This window comes from Drosophila rhopaloa, unplaced genomic scaffold (assembly GCF_018152115.1).
Source record: "Drosophila rhopaloa isolate 14029-0021.01 unplaced genomic scaffold, ASM1815211v1 contig_3, whole genome shotgun sequence".
NCBI classification, from domain to species: Eukaryota; Metazoa; Arthropoda; class Insecta; order Diptera; family Drosophilidae; genus Drosophila; species Drosophila rhopaloa.
In genome coordinates this window covers 17,097,408-17,116,913 of record NW_025335123.1, presented here as the reverse complement: position 1 = coordinate 17,116,913, position 19,506 = coordinate 17,097,408, and the positions used below count along the sequence as shown (strand labels likewise).

Below are 19,506 nucleotides of genomic sequence, written 5' to 3'. Positions count from 1 at the left end.
AGTGCGGATTTTGGGTTTATGTTGGAGAATTTGCTGAAAATACAATTGACAATTTAAAAATATTACTTATGAGTCATTTGTCACTAAAAAATATAATGTATAATTATTAAAACTGTAAAAAATGGACATAAATATATATAGAAAATTGCAATGTACATTAAAAGACCAGTTAATGTAAATTAAAAGACAAAAAAAAAAAAAAATAGTTCCAATGCCAACTTGTCAACTAGTTTCGACCACTTTTTTCTTGATTTTTCTAGACTGCTATTAAAACATATAACATAACATATATTTTTTCTGAATTAAAGTAAACTATTTTGATGTTTAATTTGAGAAAAAATAAAAGGATGAATTGCTTAAGAAATATAGGCCCGTAGCTCACTTAACAATTAGTTTAGGCCGAATCTTTTTGGTTTTCCTTGGCTCTCTTTGGAGTCTCTCTCTTGTTTTTAACGTCTTTTCCACCGCACCTTTCTCCGTAGGGCCAACTACTGGGTAGCTTGGCCAGTGGAGCGGACATTGTGTCACTTTCTACTGATTACAGGTTTCATTGAAATGCTTTTACTTACCTTCTTGTGCTTTCTCTGCCTCTCTCGCTCTCTCTTCCGCCTGCTCTCTCCATCTCTCTCTCTGTTTTTTTTAAGTGGTCTGCTTTTGCAGCCGCGATTTTCAGTTTTCAGTTATGCGTGAATCTTTCACAAGACCAAGTGACATTTTGCGGGCCGTTTAGTTGTCGCGTTTTTAATTTGAAAAACCTCAGTTTGTGTTTATTGTTTTTTTTTTTTTGTTTATTTACGCTGTTTGTGCTGGTTTATTTGCATTTTGAAATTGTTAATAAACTCAATTATATATTTGGGTGCTTCAGAGAGTTCGCATTGCAATTAAGTTTGGCAAGCCGCATCTTTATTTTATACTTTTCAGGTGAGTTTACGTATATAAAGTGGTTAAAAGCAAAAAAAAAAAAAAGGGAAGCGAAAATCCCAGCTCAAAATGTGTGTCAAAACGAAAGACTTAGGCAACGAACTTGCTAACTGGGCTAAGCCTCAACTCGAAATGCTGGCCATAGGTCAGGTCTGTTCCAAAAACCAACAGCACCACGGGTGGTGGGCAACGGCAGGGGGAAGGTGAGGGGGTGAGGGGGGCGCCTTTGATTAGCGCTTTACCATTAATCGCTTTGGCTACCGAAATTTGGCAACAGCGCCGACGTCAACAATGCAAAAGTGACGACTCAAATGCGTTAATTGCTTCATAAATCAATTAACAAAGCCAAAAACTTTACCAATACTATGTGTAAGCCGAAAAAAGGGAGAGTTTTATTGTTCTCTTACGACGGAAACTTTTGATTCCAATATATCATATTGTCTTTTGATTTTATTAAGCTAATGTAAATATTGAATGAAACAATTTCGAACAGCTTTGTTGATTGATTTGATAAATTATACAATTTTTGTTTATATGATCTTAATTATTTTCTTAAGGTTTGTAAATTTAAGACAGTCAGACAGGCAGCCGAACATGTTTTTATCGACTCAAAAATTGATACTGGTTAAGAAAAAAATATTTTTTATAGGGTTGGGAACGCCTCCTTCTACCGCTTACATACTTGGCAAAGAATACGTTTTTTAATAAAAACCCTGGGAAATATTGGTCAAATATTGGAATGTCATACCTTCTTGAATTCCTTATAAAAATTCCAATCAATTGGCATGAACAGCAAAAAAATTTGATTTTTCACCCATTTCTGCAAAAAATTATGATTACCCCCTTATGAAAAAAATTAAAATCGGTCAAATCGATTGTTTGGGTCGTCAACTTTACAAAACAGTTAATCTTTTGGTTGTGCATCGTTTTTTGGCGAAGTTTGAGCAAAAAAGCCTTTAAAAGTGTTTTCTCGAAAATGCTTTTTTTTGCAAAAAAAAACCGGAAAAAATCAACTAGAGTTTCGGTTTTTTAGTCAAAACTCTAAAAAATATTGGTCGCATGTTAGAATGTCATACCTCGTTAAATTCGTTATAAAATTTCCCTTCGATTGGCATTCACAGCTAAAAAATTTTATTTTTGACCCATTTTGGCCAAAAATCATGAAAAATCCGAAAATGGCTCAAAATGTGTTTTTGTCCAAATCGGGCTGAAATCGATTGTTTGGGTCTGCACAAAATAACTATTCTTTTGGCTGTGCATCGTATTTTGGCGAAATTAGAGTAAAATAAATATTAAATACTTAATTTTTTAACGGCTGCTAAGGTATTCCAAAATCTTAGTAAATAATTTTAACCAATTTTCAGAGTTACTAATTTCTTTAATAGTTAAGGTACATTTCCTTACAAATGTTTTAGAATTCGCTGATTAGATCTGACACTTAACTGTATCTTTTTTATTATATTTGCTTCAAGTTCAATAAAAAATTGCATATTTAAAGAAGTTTATTTATAAAAGTGAGCAAAGGGGAATTTTCTCTAGTCTTAATCAGAGGCAATTCCATAATTTCGTTTGTTTAATCTACGCATTTTCGGGGTTAACTACCTGCTAACCTATTGGTCATTTCGACCTGACCCCTGTCTGCTGCCATGATTGCGGATGAATAAAAATCAGAGCTGAAAACACACTCAAGCCACGACTGGTCTGGGCCATGCAAGAGTGGCCTGGCCCAAAGAAACCGGTAACGGTCTCAAGGTCGTTCGAGTCGATGGCTCTGGCCAGATAAGCCTTAGCCCCAAGATACAGCAGCCATCAACGCGCTTTGGGCCAAAAGCTAAAAGCCATCAGCCATCAGCCATAAGCAATAACAAATGCCAGCGATGATAGCTGGGCCAAAACCGAAAAAATCGAAAACGAGGGAAAAAGCGAAAGTAAACGCCATGAAAGTGGAGCAGTCGAGCTGGAAATCCGCCGAAGGCAAACCGGCGAGGGGGCGTCTCTATATAAACAAAAAGATATATGTACAGGTGTCATATCTAAGTCGGTCAATAAGTTTATTGACCAGACAGCGCTCCGATTTCAGGGGTTGTTTTGCGGGAGAGTTATGCAAATCGATTGGGGCAACCCGACAGCTAAAAGCGTAGAAACTTATCAAATTGATCGTAAAACAATGCCCCCTTTTGGGCCCGCTTATTATGTAAAACGTGAAATTTATTTCCACCCTTTTACAATAAGTTTTGTGATTTTATGTTTCAATTATGAGCGTTAAGGTCCGTATCACACATCTTGTCTTATCCGAATTTTCACACTTTTATATGATGATATTTCTCTGGGCAGTAAATAAATTGATGCGGGTATTGGCTTATGAACGGCTGTCTATTGTTGAAGATATTTTGTTGCTTATTAAAAAATAGTTTTTATACTCTTGAATTATTTGCTTAGCAATTTCATAAGCCTCTTGCATTTTCGTTTAGCTCAGAAGTGATTTCCAATTTACGGCTCATTAAACAGCAGCAAGTTCTGCACGGCAATTAAGCAAAGTGATCAGATTCGAAATGCCTTTCAAAATAAAAACTAAAGTCAAAATGATATTATTATGAGAGGCGACCTTCGCTAGCCGCCAGTGGCGAGCTTTATTAATACTATAATTACTGTAATGTCTGAACAAACAAATAAACACCACCTGACACCAGAATCAGAATCTCCGGCAACCTTTGCGCCGAATCAAACGAATCATTTTGGCCTGGCCAAGAACAAAGTTCGCTCGGCTAATTCTGATGCCAAGTCTGAATCCGAGTCTTAGTCGCCGGTGAGTGGTCCGTTGGCAACGCCTTTTCCAATTAAATTCGACCCGGCTATTGGGCACGAAACAAAAGCTCTTGATGTGAAGGATTGGCTTAAACATGGTCTTAATATAAACCAAATTAACTTTTTTCGATTAAGAGCATTGCATTTGCGGGCCAATTAGGCCGACTGATCTCGACAGGCAATTCTTTGTGAGGTTTCCTTCGCTCATTGCCACATTTAGAGATTGTTTTAGCTTAAAATGGCATAAAATGTATAATTAACTCCAAAGGTTAAGCTATAAATTATTAAGAATTCAATTTAAGTTGCATCATTTAAAATAATAAATTATTTTTAGAAAAGAAGATCACTCAATTAGTTTTTAATTTAAAACTTGCTTCATTGACATTTATAAGAGAACCCATCTAAATATTATATATCTTATCCATCTGTATGTTTTAACTTCTCTAGAAACCCAAAAGTATGACCAATAACTTAGGGTTTCTTAAGATTTTCTTTATGCTTTTACGCCACATTAATTGTTTTTAATAATATTCCTTACCTGCAATGACAATTCCTTTGGTTAAATGCCAAAAAGACGGGCCGTAAAAATACTTGCGCAAAGCCATCAGCAGTTCATTAGAGGCCCATTGCAGTCGGAGTTGAATACATTAGATGGAATTGGATGCGGAATCGAGTGGTAGCGGTGGCTTCTGCACCACCTGGTTAACGAGCCTCGTTGGCCGATCCGCTCTGGGCCCAAAATGAAAGCCGGGCATGTTAATGGCTTATAGTTATGGCCGGTAACCCCCAAGTTTCGGCGTGTAAGTGGTAGATCGTAAAGCTATGGGGCCTCCATAGACCTGTTACTTGTTAGCTGTTTCACTGCATTTTCCTGCGTGCACTTCGCGGAGTCATTGTGGCCAGAACAGCGATGAGCAGCAGGTGACATTAATGCCGAGGCCCGAAACCGAGAAAAAAGCCATCGCATAATGCATAATGACAGCCGTTGCATAACCCCCCTCGCCGATTGGGTAATGCCAAATTATGCCCCGACATGCCGGCGAAGGGTAATATATATATATATATATACACCGACTATTTCCAGAGAACAAGTTGCCACTGGTTAGTACGGATTTAATGCGTCTGCCCCACTAGTTTGCCCCCTGACATTTTTTTTTTTTTAACCACGTCAACTAAACTCAAAAACTGAAGAAAACTGTAACCAAAGGCGAAACTGGAAATGCAATGAAGATCTGGTTGAAGAAACAAAAACCATTTAGGTTCAGGGGGCAAGGATTTGGGGCGCTTTTGGGGTCTTGGCCAGGCCAAAATGGTTGGCTATGTGTGGCATGTTTCTGCGAGATTGGCTCGAATAAAAACAAAGACAAAGTGCGCCTGTCTTTTTGTTTTTGGTTTTTTTTTTTTTTTTTTTTGCTGTTTTCTGTCATAAACATTATGACACGCGCTGTAACTCTGGCAGATTGACAGCTTGACTAACTGACCAATTGACTGACTGGAGGGGCTGGCCAGCAATTATGGCGTTCTAATTGAGGCGCCTCAACGGCAACGAGCTGTAATTGAATTTCATGGATAATTTGCTAATTGAGCTGCCAAATAAGGCAGAACAACAAGCCGCCTTTTTTTTAAATGCTGATCTCAAGAGATTTAATTTAAATTCAGAACATGAAAGTGACATAAAAGTTTAATCAAACAACATTTATTTAATAAGTGCGAAAGGTTATCTAAACAACTTTCTTTGCGAATTTCCAATACAATAGTTCGCATTTTGAATATCTTAAATAAACGATTGGATTAAAGAATTGGTTTAAATTTAAATTAGGTCTCCTGGTAAATAAATAATATTTAACATGCTATAAGAATATTATTGTCTGTAATGCTTACATGTAAAACGTAAAGCTGACAACTTTAAATTTAGATTTACATAGAGTAATTGAGTTTATTTATTTATTACATTAATTAAATTCCAAAAAATGAATAACTTTTATAAGTACTTTCTGACTTACTTTTACTCAAAAAAAAAATGGGTCAGAGTGTGGCTTTAATTTTCCGAAAACATCTTCAAGGGCTTCGTGCAGGCGAGTCTCGTTTGCGGCGACAAGAAAATTGAAAGTTAATTTAGCTAAGGCCACAAAGTAAGAGGCACTCGAGCATGCACTGCTCACAGGTTCTGCGATCTGCGATCTTCACGAGATCGAGGACGGATGTGGATGTTGAGATGAAGGTGGAGATGGAGGTGGAGATGGAGGTGGAGATGGAGGTGGAGGCCTCAGAAGAGACATCTCCCGACCTTGTGACCCACAAAAAACGCTGACAGCCGAGCGTGCACTTTGCATTTTGTGTCTTTGGTTTTTGCGGTTTCGTTGCTGAAATTTTTACATATTTTTTTATTTGTCATTTCAACGGATGCGCGCATTAATTTTGCTTTATCTGGGGCCCTCGCTCGTCCGTCTGTCGTCATATAAAATAAGAAATATAAATAAACTAAAAAAAGCAACCAGTCGCCCGAGTTTGAGGGGCAAGGTGTGTCACGTCAATTAAGGATTATGTTTCGGTCCCGTTCCAGCAAACGACCCAGGTGACCTTGAGCCGAGGCGTTGATTTAGCCAGCACATTGATAAGCAAATTGCCGGATTGCGGCAGAAACGGGTTAATTGGCTGCCAGGGGTTAATTAGAAAGGTTTCCCCAGCGACCAGTGACATTTGCTGGTAAATGAGCCTGATGGCTTGATTACTGGGGATGTCTTCAAGGATCAGAAAAGTAACATGATCAACAACTCAATTTTTTGTATAAATGTTAATAACTTACACTCCAAAAATATTTATTAAATTACGAGCATAACATATTCTTTAAAAACAGTATACTTTAATCGTTTTTTAAACATTTACATATATTAATTTGCATAAAGAACTGGTTCGTCCTAATGCTTTTATTATTTTTAAATATTATACAAACATTAAAGCAAAAATGGTCACTGAAAATAATCAATGGAAAATGAAGGTTTCCTGTTCCCTATTTTTTTTTTGTTTTTTTAGTTCACAAATGTTTTTATATTTTTAGAATAACAACTTTCAACATAACGTGCCACAAACAATTTGTTTAGCAAAAAGGCGCAAATTGTTCAATAAATCATGCAATTGCATGTTAAACATAATAAACATGCTAAAGTCGAGTGCAGATGATCTCATTCTGTTTAAGACCAATTTAAATCTCCAAATTGACTTAATCAACTGTTTCGATTCGATATGATTCGATTCGATTGGAATTGCAAGCGATTTTTTTTAGTTAATTGTTACGAATTCAGAACTCGGTCCGCAGAACTGACTAATTATACATGCAGCGGCAGGCCGGCATTTCGGATTGTATCGGATCGGATCATATCGGATCGGTTCAGAAGCGATTGGATCGCATTGGAGTGCTGTCCATGCACCCGACATGCAATTCCAGTTATTAAGTTTCGTCTGAATTCGATACGCGCACTTTGACTCCAATTTATCGGTCTCCCTCTGGCGTCCGAAGGCGAGCGACTTGATTTAATTTTCTTTAGCTTGTATTCTTTTTGCCCGGCCTGCGATTCTCGTTTTTTGTTCTCTAGCCTACGACGACATTTTACTTCTAGCCATAAATACGTATAATTTATGCTGATTATTAATCGTAAAAAGCGCATTAACATGCGATTTTACATAGGCATTTCGATTTAAGTTGGTTTGATCTACTAGTATATCCAGCAAATGTTAAATTCTTAGTCAATGTTAGGGTCAAGGAATTCGACTTTAGTTGCTTTAAGGGAGGTTAACATTTTGTCTTCCATTTATTTATTCCCTATCAAACATATATTAAACTTTTATTATTTATTTGATATTGGCCTAATTATGTTTTATAATTGAAGAATTTGCGTTAAGCTTTTTAAGTATATTTAAAAATATTATTATTAACAAAAATTGTAATATATGTAATCAAACATTGTTTGCACAAAAGGAAAGTATTGTCTCAAAAATCCAGTAGTGTTTACACTGGAATAAATTCATCTTCTAAAGGATGTATTTTTGATTAAAGTTACCAGCTTAAGACGAGCAAAAATCCTAATGGCTTAAATGTAAAAGAAATTATATAATATATGATTCTCTAGCCTTAAAATGAGATATGCAAATTGGGAGAATGCCAAGTCTTATAGGATTTCAATGAGTCCCTTATATAACTAAAACAAGACGACAAACCCTGCCGAAAAAGTGCTTGAGAATGCACATTGCGCATACGCCGCGTATGACCGACTTGTGCCCCTGTTCGTATGTGTGTGTTAGTGAGTGTGCCTTAATTGAAAGCCAAAGAGTACAAATTAAAAGCGCATTGCAGAAACACCATTAACAAGACAACAACACCGGTGACTTAACATCTCCGGCGGCTGGTTTTGCACTTTATTGAGCGCTTTCCGTTCGGATTATTTGCGCTCAAAAACGTGTTTTTTGGCGCCGGCGTTCCGCTCGAATCGCTGCCAACGTCGCCGTCGACGTCTTGCATCCAACGTGTCCAACGTATCCAACGAATCCACGAATCGGGCGGCAATAAAATTCAATTTGGCCGGATTGCGTTGCTCTGTGATTTTTCGGTGGATATGGCTGCGGATTTTTTGAGTGGACTGCGCTGCGGCGCTTAACAAAAAGCTCTGCGCATGCGCCGTGGGCTGTGTAACCGATTTTTTGGCCACTGCTAAATCATTGAAGTAACTTTCGTCCGCAGTCATTTGCTTAAAGTTAGTGAACGTGCTAGTATCGCGTATCTGGCGGCGCGGCTCCCAAGACGACAACAATAACACTTGCTCACAAGTTTACCAAACTTTGTTTATTTTTTTCCGTTCGAGCTTAAAGTTTGTGTTTTGTTTTGCGGTACAGACGAGATTTACAAAAAAAATTCATATAAAATAACCGAAAATTTTCCACTGCAAAAAGCCTTTATAAACCTATACATTTTTTGTTGCAGAATATAAATATGCAGTTCACCAGGAGCCGTTTGTTATTATCGATGGCCGTGCTATCGGCACTGCTATCGTTATCGCTGAGCGCCCCCGCTCCTCAGCAAATAAATTCGGAGGTTGAGGCCAGTTTCCAGGATACCAGCGAACCCGACTTGAATCCCATCAATGCAGAGGTAACAAAATAAAGGCAAGACCCTAAACCATCCGAGAAAAAATCCAAAAAAAAAAAAAGAACCCAAGACCCACCGAGAAAAATTCAAAACCCTCGGCGAAAAATCCAAAAAAACCAACAAGGAAGTCTGCGAAAAATTAAAGAGAGAGAAAAATAGGAAAACTTGATTGTCTCCTGGCGTGAAAGTAAAAATTTCCCGCTCTCTCTCTCTCTATTTTTCTCTCATTTGTTGCAAATTTTCAACGTTGTGCAAGCTGCTAATTTTGTGGTGCATTGAACCGACTTCTGGCCAATTTCTGGGCCCCGTTCGTATGCAAATCGTATGTAAAATAAAAGAGCCAAGAAAAAATGGCTTACAACCAAATTCGATTCCAAATTCGTTGGCCATTCGAGACCAGACGACCTTGATGGCGACAAAACTTGTTAACGACCTACGTTAACATTTCAAAACCATTCCAAAACCGAAAAACCAAGAAACCAAAAAAAAACCAAAGCCAACGCCTCGGCCAGAAAGAGAGGGTCAGATGCGGTGGGAAAGAGAGGGGTATAGGGGAGCCTCTTCATGGCTCATCACCTCTTCTTCTCTCGCTTCCTCTTATTCGCACGGATTGTGAAACATTTCCGCGCCTCCAAAAGTTGGTTCATATATTTATTTCTTCGTCTTCGTGTTTATTGATTCAACCACCTTTAGTGAAAAGCATTAAATTCGAGGTAATTGCTTGGGAAATTGGGGAAACGCAAACTGAGTGGGCATTAAAGTAGTAATGGCAGTCTGTAAAAATCAATTTGCTGAACAACTAGGACTGGTCAATTTAAAAACAAAAGGAACTAATATTGAAATAGATATCTGGCTAGTTGCTTTTAAAAAAGCATTTAACTTTCAAAAAAATGTTTTCTTAAAAATATGTAAAGTATTTTTTAAAAATCTTTCAAAATTGTGCAATATATAAAACCAAATTTGTTGATTATTTGTATAGTTAAAATTCAAAAAGTTACCCATATCTGTCTGACAGCCAAGCATTATCTAAGCCAACATTTTTCCACTTTTCCATTCAAGTAGTAGTTAAACTTGTTGTAAATCCCTTCGCTTAACTGCTTGTTCAGCTTTCAACAACTGACCTGATTTTGCTCTATATAAATCATAGCTCACGCTTTTTGTTTGTCACTTCAACAGACAAAAACAAAAAGGTGTGGAGCGTAATGTGTTTAGCGTTTTGTTAAACTAATAAATCGCCTAGTTGTTTTAGTTTCTCGAAACCCCAAAACAAAAAAATTATAAACAAGAAAGGAAAGCTAACTTCGGGCGGAGCCGAAGTTGAAATACCCTTGCAGAATATTCTGCAAATTATATTCTCCAAAATTATTCATATGATGCATTCTTAATACTCATAAAAAATCCCAACTTTAAAAACACGAAAGTTATGGCATTTCCGATCAATCAGTTATATAGAAGCTATAGGATATAGTCGGCCGATCTTTATGAAATTTGGTACGTCGTATTGATTGGCCAAATATAAAACCCATAGAAAGTCCCAACTTCCTAACTTAACAAACAGCAGAGTTATGGCATTTCCGATTAATCAGTTATATGGCAGCTATAGGATATAGTCGGCCGATCCTTATGAAATTTGGTACGTCGTATTGATTGGCCAAATGTGAAACCCATAGAAAGTCCCAACTTCCTAACTTAACAAACAGCAGAGTTATGGCATTTCCGATTAATCAGTTATATGGCAGCTATAGGATATAGTCGGCCGATCCCGGCCGTTCCGACTTATATACTGCGTGCAAAGGAAATAAGGGTGTGTGCAAAGTTTCAATTCGATATCTTTAAAACTGAGAGACTAGTTCGCGTAGAAACAGACAGACGGACAGACAGACGGACAGACGGACAGACGGACAGACGGACAGACGGACAGACGGACAGACGGACAGACGGACATGGCTATATCAACTCAGGAGGTGATCCTGATCAAGAATATATATACTTTATAGGGTCGGAGATGTCTCCTTCACTGCGTTGCACACTTTTGACCAAAATTATAATACCCTCTGCAAGGGTATAAAAACAAAGCATGTGGGCTGCTTGAGGCGGTTTCGAGTTGGGCAATCTTAAAAACTCTCAAGAGGGAGAATGGCAGAACAATGAACCCAAAAACGCCAAATGAGTTGCATAATTTTCGAGATATTAGTTGTGATCAAAATCAGTGGGCTGAAGGCGAATTTTTGTTAAACGTTTTCAAGCTGATTAACTGTTGTCGTTGCCTTGTCACTTTGTCTTTCATATTATTTTGCTGTTTGTTTCAATAGCTTGTTCACACATATGTTAAATTTTTGACTTTGAAAATATTTCTTTTGGCAGCCAATACAAAAAATATGAAACTGTTTTTTAATGTAAATAAAAAGTTATCCCCAGAACTCTTATTTATTCGATCCATTGCTTGCTCCTTTAAATATAATTTTTGTTTTTATCAGAAGCTTAATTTGTATAGACTTAAAAATCATCTTGGTTCGACTTTAATCATTTTTAAATTTCTACGACCCTTAAAACTTTTTCAAACATGTTAAACGTATAATCTATTTGCCAAAAAGCAGTCAATCTATTTCATAACATATTAAAAGACGTCATCGAGTGGTTATAAAAAGGTCGTATAATTGCAAGTACGAAGAGCAATGCACAAGTTCCGTTCGAAATTCGAATCCGAGGGATTGAGTTATGCGTTTTGGTTGGAAATGTGTTGATTTCGGCTCCGATATCGCGGTGCATACATATTGGCCAAATGACGAGGTGAATTTTAAGTGCCTTGGACCAGCGATCGGCCGAGAAGCGGTCCGAAAGTACCAGATATAGCGATAGACGTCGGCTTAGAATGACCGAAGGTCCCCAAGTCCACAAGTGATATAATTACTTATGTATGTACATGAGTGCTTTTTTTTTTTCTTAGGCCAGCCCCGAAAATTGGGTCAAGTCTAACTGGCCCCCAGTGTCGAGTGCTTTTTTACCCGCTCTTTTGCAGCAATTAAACTTGAAGTCAGCACTGGCAGTATTCACCAGGTGTAATTAGGCAAAGAATCCAATCGATTAAAGCCAGACAAAACCGAAAATGTCTGATCGGCAATTAGGCAAGATAAAACATGACTGGAGAAAAATTAATATATATACTTAGAGATCGTAAAAGAAGTTGAAAATGGCAAGGCAGGGTATTACTTGTATGTCTCAAGAGTACGTTTACAAATTGTATAGTTGCTGTAATTGTTTTTTGAAAAGTTATTTGCCAAAAACTATTATGACTAAATTGAACGCAGATTAAAGTTTTTAAAATCTCAATCATTCAGTTTTAACCAATTTTTATTAAAACTAGGTATCCTATGTGTAATATAAGCTAATGGGAGTAAACCAAATGAAATATAAATATTTTAAACCAATTGATTGCTTAAAAAAAAAGCAAACAAGGACCAATTTCCGTGGTATTTACTACCAATGTGCCATTGCTCCTTCCCGTGTGGGTGATCCTGTATTTTCCACTTCGATTTCCATTTCCAGGAGGTGTTAGGTGTCCAGGAGCGCAACAAAAGAAAACTGCCCGAAGCCACATTCGAGGCTAAGAACGCTGTGCTCGGCTTTGTGTTTGGCGTGAGTATTTAAATGGATCGGTAATATGAAAAATCAAAATGAAAAAACGTGTTTCAAATATATATGTAGAAAATCGACAATTTCCTGGACACCAAGACGCGGGTGATCGAGCAGCTGGACCGTTCGAATATCGAGAAGAACAAGCAGTGGGACATCAAGTCGCCGGTGCCCATCAAGGACTTCCAGACCCTGATCACCGCCGTGGTGTCGCCGAAGATCCGCTCGATTGGCAACATAGCCAACGACCTGACCACCGGTGTCCTGACCACCATCACCGCCTTCAGTGGCTCCTCGTCGGGCGGCGGCAATGCGAATGCCGGTCTGGGCAATGTGGTGTCCAAGTTCCTCGGCTTCTCCGGACCCATCCTCCAGGGATCCTCGGGCGGAGTGAATGGCATCGCCGGCGTGACGTCACCGGCTCCGGACTCCGATGAGGCGGGCTACTAGGAGGCATACTCCCAACGATCCAAGGCCAACTAATGAGAGCTGTAATTTATCGTTGATCTATTTTTTTCCCCTCCAACACATCCATCGGAATCTTTGTTGAACTTTCAACCCTCAACCTTCCTCACTCGAATCGTTTTTATTTTTTTTTGTTTACACCCTAGTTAAGTTTCATGTTTGTAAATATTCGGCATAAACAAAAAAATATACATATATATAGAGAAATTCACGACTCCACAAAAACGAATAAAACCGAAAACAGAAAACCAATTCACTACACACCTGGTTTCAATGGCGGCCTTGGCCTTGTCGGGTATTTGGGTTTTGAATTTTGGATAATGGATTTTGGGTCTTGGATTCGGATCTCTCTGCCTCATTCACATCGCTCATCTATATTTATCTATATATATATATGTTTATCTCGCAGAGCAAGAGGCGTCGTCGGGCGGGGGGCAAAGATCTGAGCGATGCCGCCGAAATCATGAGCGATGCCTCCCTGGAACTGCCTTCTGAGCTCCTGAATAAATCCCTGCTGACGGTCACCAATATCTCAAAGTCGCTATCTCGACTGATCCTGGTAAGTGCTGGCCAAATATGAACTATTGGCTTTTTTGACTACATTTTAGACTTATCATTCAATTAAAATAAAATAAAACAGTGACAAAAGTTTTCAAAAAATGTTAAGTTAAATTTTAGCCAAAACTATTTATATTTAATGACAGCCTATTATATTATTTAATTTACAAAAAACAAGAGAGGGAACAATCTTCGGCAAGCCGAAGCTTCTATACCCTTGCTAATACATAAATAAATAATATATTTCATAACAAAATTACAAAATATGTATAAAAAATTATAAGCCAAGTTTTGAACACAGATTTTTGGGGAATTAAACCACAAGTGTTTTGATATATACCACTTCAAAATCGGATCTCTGTGAGAAAAGTTATGAGCTTAGAAGTGCAGATTTTGGGCACTTTTCCGCAAACCCATTTTTCGAAAATTTGGAAAGGGGTAACATCATTAAAAATGACGAAATATCGACCCAAAAAAAAAAATTTAGCTAAAAACACAGATTTTTAGGGAATCAAACCACGATGATTTTAAGGTATGCCACTTTGAAATCGGATGTCTGTAAGAAAAGTAATGAGCTTAGAAGTGCAGGTTTTAGGTAACTTTTCTGCTAAGCCAGTTTTTAAAAATTTTAAATTTCATCATTGACAATTTCATCATAAAAAGTGACAAGAAAGAAAGACTTGAAAGAATACTTTTGACTGAAATTATTATACCTTTGCGACTGAATAAAAAGAGTATAAATAATTTAAATAATATTTAAATATTTTTATGTGTATTATTAAATCCTCCCCAGAACTCCGCTCGTCGCTACTCCCGCTTCGTGCTCTTTTTCAAGCCAGTTTTTGGAGATGCCCTGGTGGTCAAGGGCTCCGAGGATCCCACCACAACTACAACTACTACAACTATTCGCACCACCACAACCACCGAAGAGACTGAAAAGCTCAACGAAGTCTAAATAGAATTTATTTGTATTTTTTTTTATATTTTGTTTTTTGTTTTTATAAACCTTATGGGTCTTTTGTTAATGTGTGCCTGGTATAACCAATGAAATAAACTATATACTTATTTATTAACTACCGCGGGGTCGAACCATCATGCGGACAATTTTCAGAGAGCCTTTGGGTCCGTCCAGAAAACCACGCCACAAAATGCCCTTGAAACCATCGACATCTCGTTCAAGATGACGTTGATAAAGTCCAAAGGGGTTGCTGCAAGAAAATGGGATATAAATAATATATTTCTGTATAATTTTCTGTAATTATGGTTTGGTGATGATATTTGTAATGTTGTTAAAAAGAAAAGTAGTTTCACTTGACCACATTGTTAAACAATTTTAAAAACTAGAATCGAATTGTTAGTTATTAATTATTTCAACTACTATTAAAAAAGCATACTTTTTTTTGTGTTAATTTTACAGTTTAGTGTTATTAGCGAAATAACAGGAATCCCACCTGAGATTGCAAGAGCTGCCATACCAAAAAGCGCCCGATTGTAGGGCTGCGCAATTCTGCTCGCTTTCGTCGTTATCCCGATCCTGGGTACTGAATTTTTTGCCAGTGTGCTGACGCAGTGCGTCGGCGGCATCGCCTTGGTATTTTCCCAGGACATTCAGGCGGTACTGCTCCGACTCACTGCCGATGCTAAAGTGATCGTAGAGGGCATATCGCAGCTCCTGTTTGCGATTCTGCAGCTCAACCAGCAGTTCGTAGTTGTCACTGCTGGTGATCTGGTGCAACTTGTCCAGTCCAATGAAGAACTCAGTGGTGAGGGGCCCAAAGCCGATCTTGTAATCGGCCCACTTGCGACTGAAGTCCTCCTTGCCATCGTTTCGATTGACCACCTTGGTCCAGCCACCGCCCCTCACCTTCTGGTCGCAAAAGACGAAGAAGGGCTCCACATTCAAGCTGGGTCGGATTAGCACGACTCCGTGCTGCTGTTTCACGCAATTCACGGGAGTAGTGGGAGCAACTGGTGCCCCAACGGCGGCCAGAAGTTGTGGATCAATGTCCAGGCTGTCGAAGTTCAGAGGTCTGTGTATTATTACTTGAATTATTCGGACTCTTAGCCTTATACTCACAATCGAGAGCCCAGGGCATTGGGCGAGGTCAGTGCCGTTAACGGAGGACCACCTGCCCTCCGCAGATCCACCAATTGCTCCTGGAGACTGCCTATCTGCTCCTTGAAACTGGCTATTTCTTTGCTCAGCGACTGCATCCGAGTGGTCAGACCACTCAAAGCCGAAACTGGACAGCTACTGGTACTCTGGAAAAGATATATCATATTAATAGACAAATTTGTTATTATAGAAGTATCTTAAATCTATTCCTAGAACGTGTATAAGCTTTTAGTTCGTATGGTTTTGCTTATTTTTGTTATATAGATAGCTACTTAGTCATATTTTAACTTTTTTAGCATAGCAATGCAAATAAATCGTGATCAAGGTATTTACTATAAATTAAATCGCTGAAATATGCGTTATATTTTTAATCCAAAAAGCTTCTTGAATTGTAAACAAAAAGTTTTTTAATGGCTTATACTATTTAAATTTCAAATGATATTACACATTGCTTGTGATTCCCCTTAAGCTGGCTTTTCCCTATGTAAAATAGGGAAATAGCTGGAACTAAGGAAAACTGGTTTAGTTTTTTCCCTGCAAGTACTGTAACTTGGTACAGACTTGGGAGGTTTTCCGAGAGCATCGGTAAACTCACCGCATTTTCCAGGGAGGGCGGCACCACCAGACCTCCGCCCAAATCCGTTTGCGTGGTGGACAGACAGGCCATGGCCATGACCAAGGCGTCCAGCTGCAGCATCTGCGACATATTCCCACTGCCGATCGCTGTCCACCCAACTAACTAACTGACTGACTAACTAACTCCCGATCGGAGGCACAGTGCGAGTGCGAGTGCGAGTGCGAATGGAAACAAAGGTCACTTGATTGATTAGCATTGAGAAACGGGTATGCTAAGCAGAATCGCCAAGTGTTGGGCAGTACTCTCCCATCAAGTGATCGCAAGTTAACAACACTAAACACAACACTTTTTATCCTTTACACAGATTAATTGTTAAAAGGAGTAAAATCTGATTGCCTACGAAGTATTGTAATTGTGTTTTTATCTTATGTTGTTAAACAAAATTACAATGAGTAGTTTAAAATATATTCATTTGAGATCTGAATTCGATGGAAGAATATTATTGTCATTGAATATTTATAACTTGTTTCCAAATGTAAACAAAACACAAATATATAAATACTTTGCTTAAAATATAAATATATTATTTTTTTTTATTTATATATAATTACTTTCCAAAAAAATATAGATAAATATTCATCTTTTTGAAAAGGAAGTTATAATTTGTTACAAATGTATTTACCTAGCCAAAACCAAGAAACAACATTTGATTTAATTATTCCTTAATTTTAAAAGAGATTTTTATGAAGTTATGTCGATTATATTCAACGTTAGGAACACTGTCAATTGTTGGAAACAGGTTCTGTTAAATCGTATGGATCAGTGATTTTCCCGTCACAGTGATCGCTTCACCTGCCGTGACTTCTGCGGCATCTCCGATAAACAAACAGCTAATAACTAATCCAGTGAGCTAGTGAGTCAACTTACTTAGTCAGTTGCCCAGACGAGCAGATGCAACTGCGTTGTCGCGCTGGCACAAATTGAGTCTGGAATCGAAATATATATCGGATAACACATAAAATAAGGAATTTATATAGGCATGGCGCTGGAGGCGCTCGTCACGGCTTTGGCCTGCCTTAGCACCACCACGAATGGCACGAGTAACCTGCCAGGAAAACACTTTTCCGTGATAACAAGAAACTCGGCGGAGCCTTTTCTACTAGCTGAAAATGTCAGTATGAATGCCACTGTATGAATTTTAAAATGATCTTAACATAAATTTCCATTTTTAGGACACTGCTAGTTGTCCTGTGAGCACTTTGGGTGGCCTAGCAGCTCGGTGAGTTGGTTTTAAATATCTTATATGTATATCATATAAATATATTATACAAAAATTTAATTTTTAGCATACAATTTATGACGGACGAGCTGCAAACGCTTAAAACTGAACTTAATGAACTGCAGCAGATTATTGATGAATACAGGAATCAGGATACAGGAGTTCCCATAGCAACCAGATTGTAAGTTGAATATTTAAGTTAAGATCACAAATATTTTGTTCAATGTTTTTTAATATAGTTTTACTTAAATGAGGCCTGCAGCGGAAATGTACTTGAATTACTTCGAAATTTAAATATATTTTAAAAATACAATAATTTAAATTTATACCTTAATTTTTAGACTCCGCCCATTGCCAGCTAGTCTGCAGACCTTTCCCTTGGCCCTGGCCACGCCCACTGACGATACGCCCCGGAATTGCTATGACGAAAAGCACGGCGAGGTGAGGATCAGGATTGCTCCGGATATGGAGCCCTTCTTCGTGAGCTGCGACCAGATGGTGAGAGATGGCGGCTGGTTGGTCATCGCATACCGGTTCGATGGCAGTGAGGAATTCAACAAGGATTGGCAGGCCTATAAGTCTGGTTTCGGACCCCTCAACGCGGAGTTCTTCATCGGAATGGATAAGCTGCATCGCCTGACCAACAGCGAGCACCACGAGTTGCTCATTATCATGAAGAATAAGAACGGGGAGGAGCGTTTCGCCCTCTACAATCACTTTAGTATTGGCAGCGAATCGGAGAAGTATCTGCTATATGTGCTTGGCGCCTACACAGGAGATGCTGGTGACTCGCTGCGTTATCATGCCGGCAAGAAGTTCACCACCTACGACCAGGATAACGACGACAATGGGCAGAACTGCGCCAGGACTCACGCAGGAGCCTGGTGGTACGGAAGAGAGTGCTTTGAGAGGTGAGCGCAAAATATATAAATATATATATATATAATTTAAAAAAAAAAGATTTATTCTTCTCTATAATTTATAAAAAACTATAAGAAATTATTAGCTGTTTGATTGCATTTATTAAGTTGTGTTCGAAAATAAAATAATGAGTGCGAATTTAAATATAACTTAAATGTTAACTCCCAAATAAATACAAAATGTTATAGAGAAGTTAAAAAAGTGAAATATGAATTTAGTAAGCCCAATAGATTACTTAATAAGAAAACCTGTTAAGCCAGACTGACATGTTTTATTCTCAGCTGAAATTAATATAGTTCCCAGAAAGTAGATTAGTGTAAACCCCAAGTAATAATTATATTATAGACTAGATATGCACAAACAAAATTAATAAAATAATTATTTTATGTAACATTTGGAAGTCTGCTTTAAATATGCCAAATAATTGTGCATGTGTTTAATCAACTATTTGATTCACGATTAGTAGATAAGAATATATATACGAACAAAATTAACAAAATACTAATTTGGTGAAGTAATTTTAACTTTCATATAAATATGTAAGATAACTGCCTATACGTTATTAATCAACTATTTTATTCAACTCTGTTGCAGCAACCTCTTTGGCACATTCCAGTCGAAGTACGGCCACGAGATTGGCTACTTCAAGGGCATCCTGTGGAAGACCTTCCTGCCAGGACCCACCGGTTCGCTCAGCTACGTTCGCATGCTCATCCGACCGCTCAAGAAATCGTAGAGGAAACTGGGAAATTCAATTGCAAAGACTCCTTAGCCATAGACTACAATAAATGTCGACTATTTAGTAATTCAAGATACTTGGAGAATAGTTGGGCAATTGTTTTGTGGGGCATGGGGCATTTCTCCCGCTGCTCTGCTTGGGTGATTGCAAACGGGTTTTAATTATTGCAATTATTATATATTTCGCATTAAGCGATGTTCAATTAATTGGCGAACAATACACAACACACAGACACACACACACACACACAGAGGGGAGTTGGGGAAATAAGGCCGCTCATTAATGGCATATTATCATGAGAAATTTTCGTTCTGCTCATTTGCATACAAAGGGGGCAACAGGATGGAGCGGG

General features: G+C 38.1%; 3 protein-coding genes across 8 annotated transcripts; 2 read left to right on the top strand and 1 right to left on the bottom strand.

Moving 5' to 3' along the window:
- Nucleotides 1-698: 698 nt before the first annotated feature.
- Nucleotides 699-14,586, top strand: LOC108051135. 4 transcript variants are annotated; one of them, XM_017133122.2, is made up of 4 exons: nucleotides 699-921; nucleotides 8,702-8,869; nucleotides 13,374-13,523; nucleotides 14,316-14,586. In XM_017133122.2, exons 2-4 carry the CDS (start codon nucleotides 8,711-8,713, stop codon nucleotides 14,475-14,477), a joined length of 471 nt encoding a protein of 156 aa, XP_016988611.1. In that variant the 5' UTR covers nucleotides 699-921; nucleotides 8,702-8,710; the 3' UTR covers nucleotides 14,478-14,586. The 4 variants fall into 4 exon arrangements, with proteins under 4 accessions (XP_016988611.1, XP_016988607.1, XP_016988609.1 ...); XM_017133118.2 differs by lacking the exons at nucleotides 13,374-13,523; nucleotides 14,316-14,586 and adding exons at nucleotides 12,413-12,502; nucleotides 12,572-13,197; XM_017133120.2 differs by lacking the exons at nucleotides 699-921; nucleotides 13,374-13,523; nucleotides 14,316-14,586 and adding exons at nucleotides 8,452-8,607; nucleotides 12,413-12,502; nucleotides 12,572-13,197.
- LOC108051133 (microfibril-associated glycoprotein 4) lies at nucleotides 14,469-16,438 on the bottom strand. Of its 3 annotated transcripts, none has more exons than XM_044461028.1 (4): nucleotides 16,234-16,438; nucleotides 15,600-15,784; nucleotides 14,998-15,552; nucleotides 14,469-14,730 (listed from the first exon to the last, which is right to left on the bottom strand). In XM_044461028.1, exons 1-4 carry the CDS (start codon nucleotides 16,342-16,344, stop codon nucleotides 14,592-14,594), a joined length of 990 nt encoding a protein of 329 aa, XP_044316963.1. In that variant the 5' UTR covers nucleotides 16,345-16,438; the 3' UTR covers nucleotides 14,469-14,591. The 3 variants fall into 3 exon arrangements, with proteins under 3 accessions (XP_044316963.1, XP_016988604.1, XP_044316962.1); XM_017133115.2 differs by having other exon boundaries at nucleotides 14,974-15,552; nucleotides 16,234-16,437; XM_044461027.1 differs by having other exon boundaries at nucleotides 14,974-15,534; nucleotides 16,234-16,436.
- Nucleotides 16,439-17,148: 710 nt separating this feature from the next.
- Nucleotides 17,149-19,230, top strand: LOC108051090 (microfibril-associated glycoprotein 4). The gene is made up of 5 exons (XM_017133041.2): nucleotides 17,149-17,386; nucleotides 17,448-17,494; nucleotides 17,562-17,675; nucleotides 17,836-18,405; nucleotides 19,010-19,230. Exons 1-5 carry the CDS (start codon nucleotides 17,255-17,257, stop codon nucleotides 19,149-19,151), a joined length of 1,005 nt encoding a protein of 334 aa, XP_016988530.1. The 5' UTR covers nucleotides 17,149-17,254; the 3' UTR covers nucleotides 19,152-19,230.
- The last annotated feature ends 276 nt before the right edge of the window (nucleotides 19,231-19,506 follow it).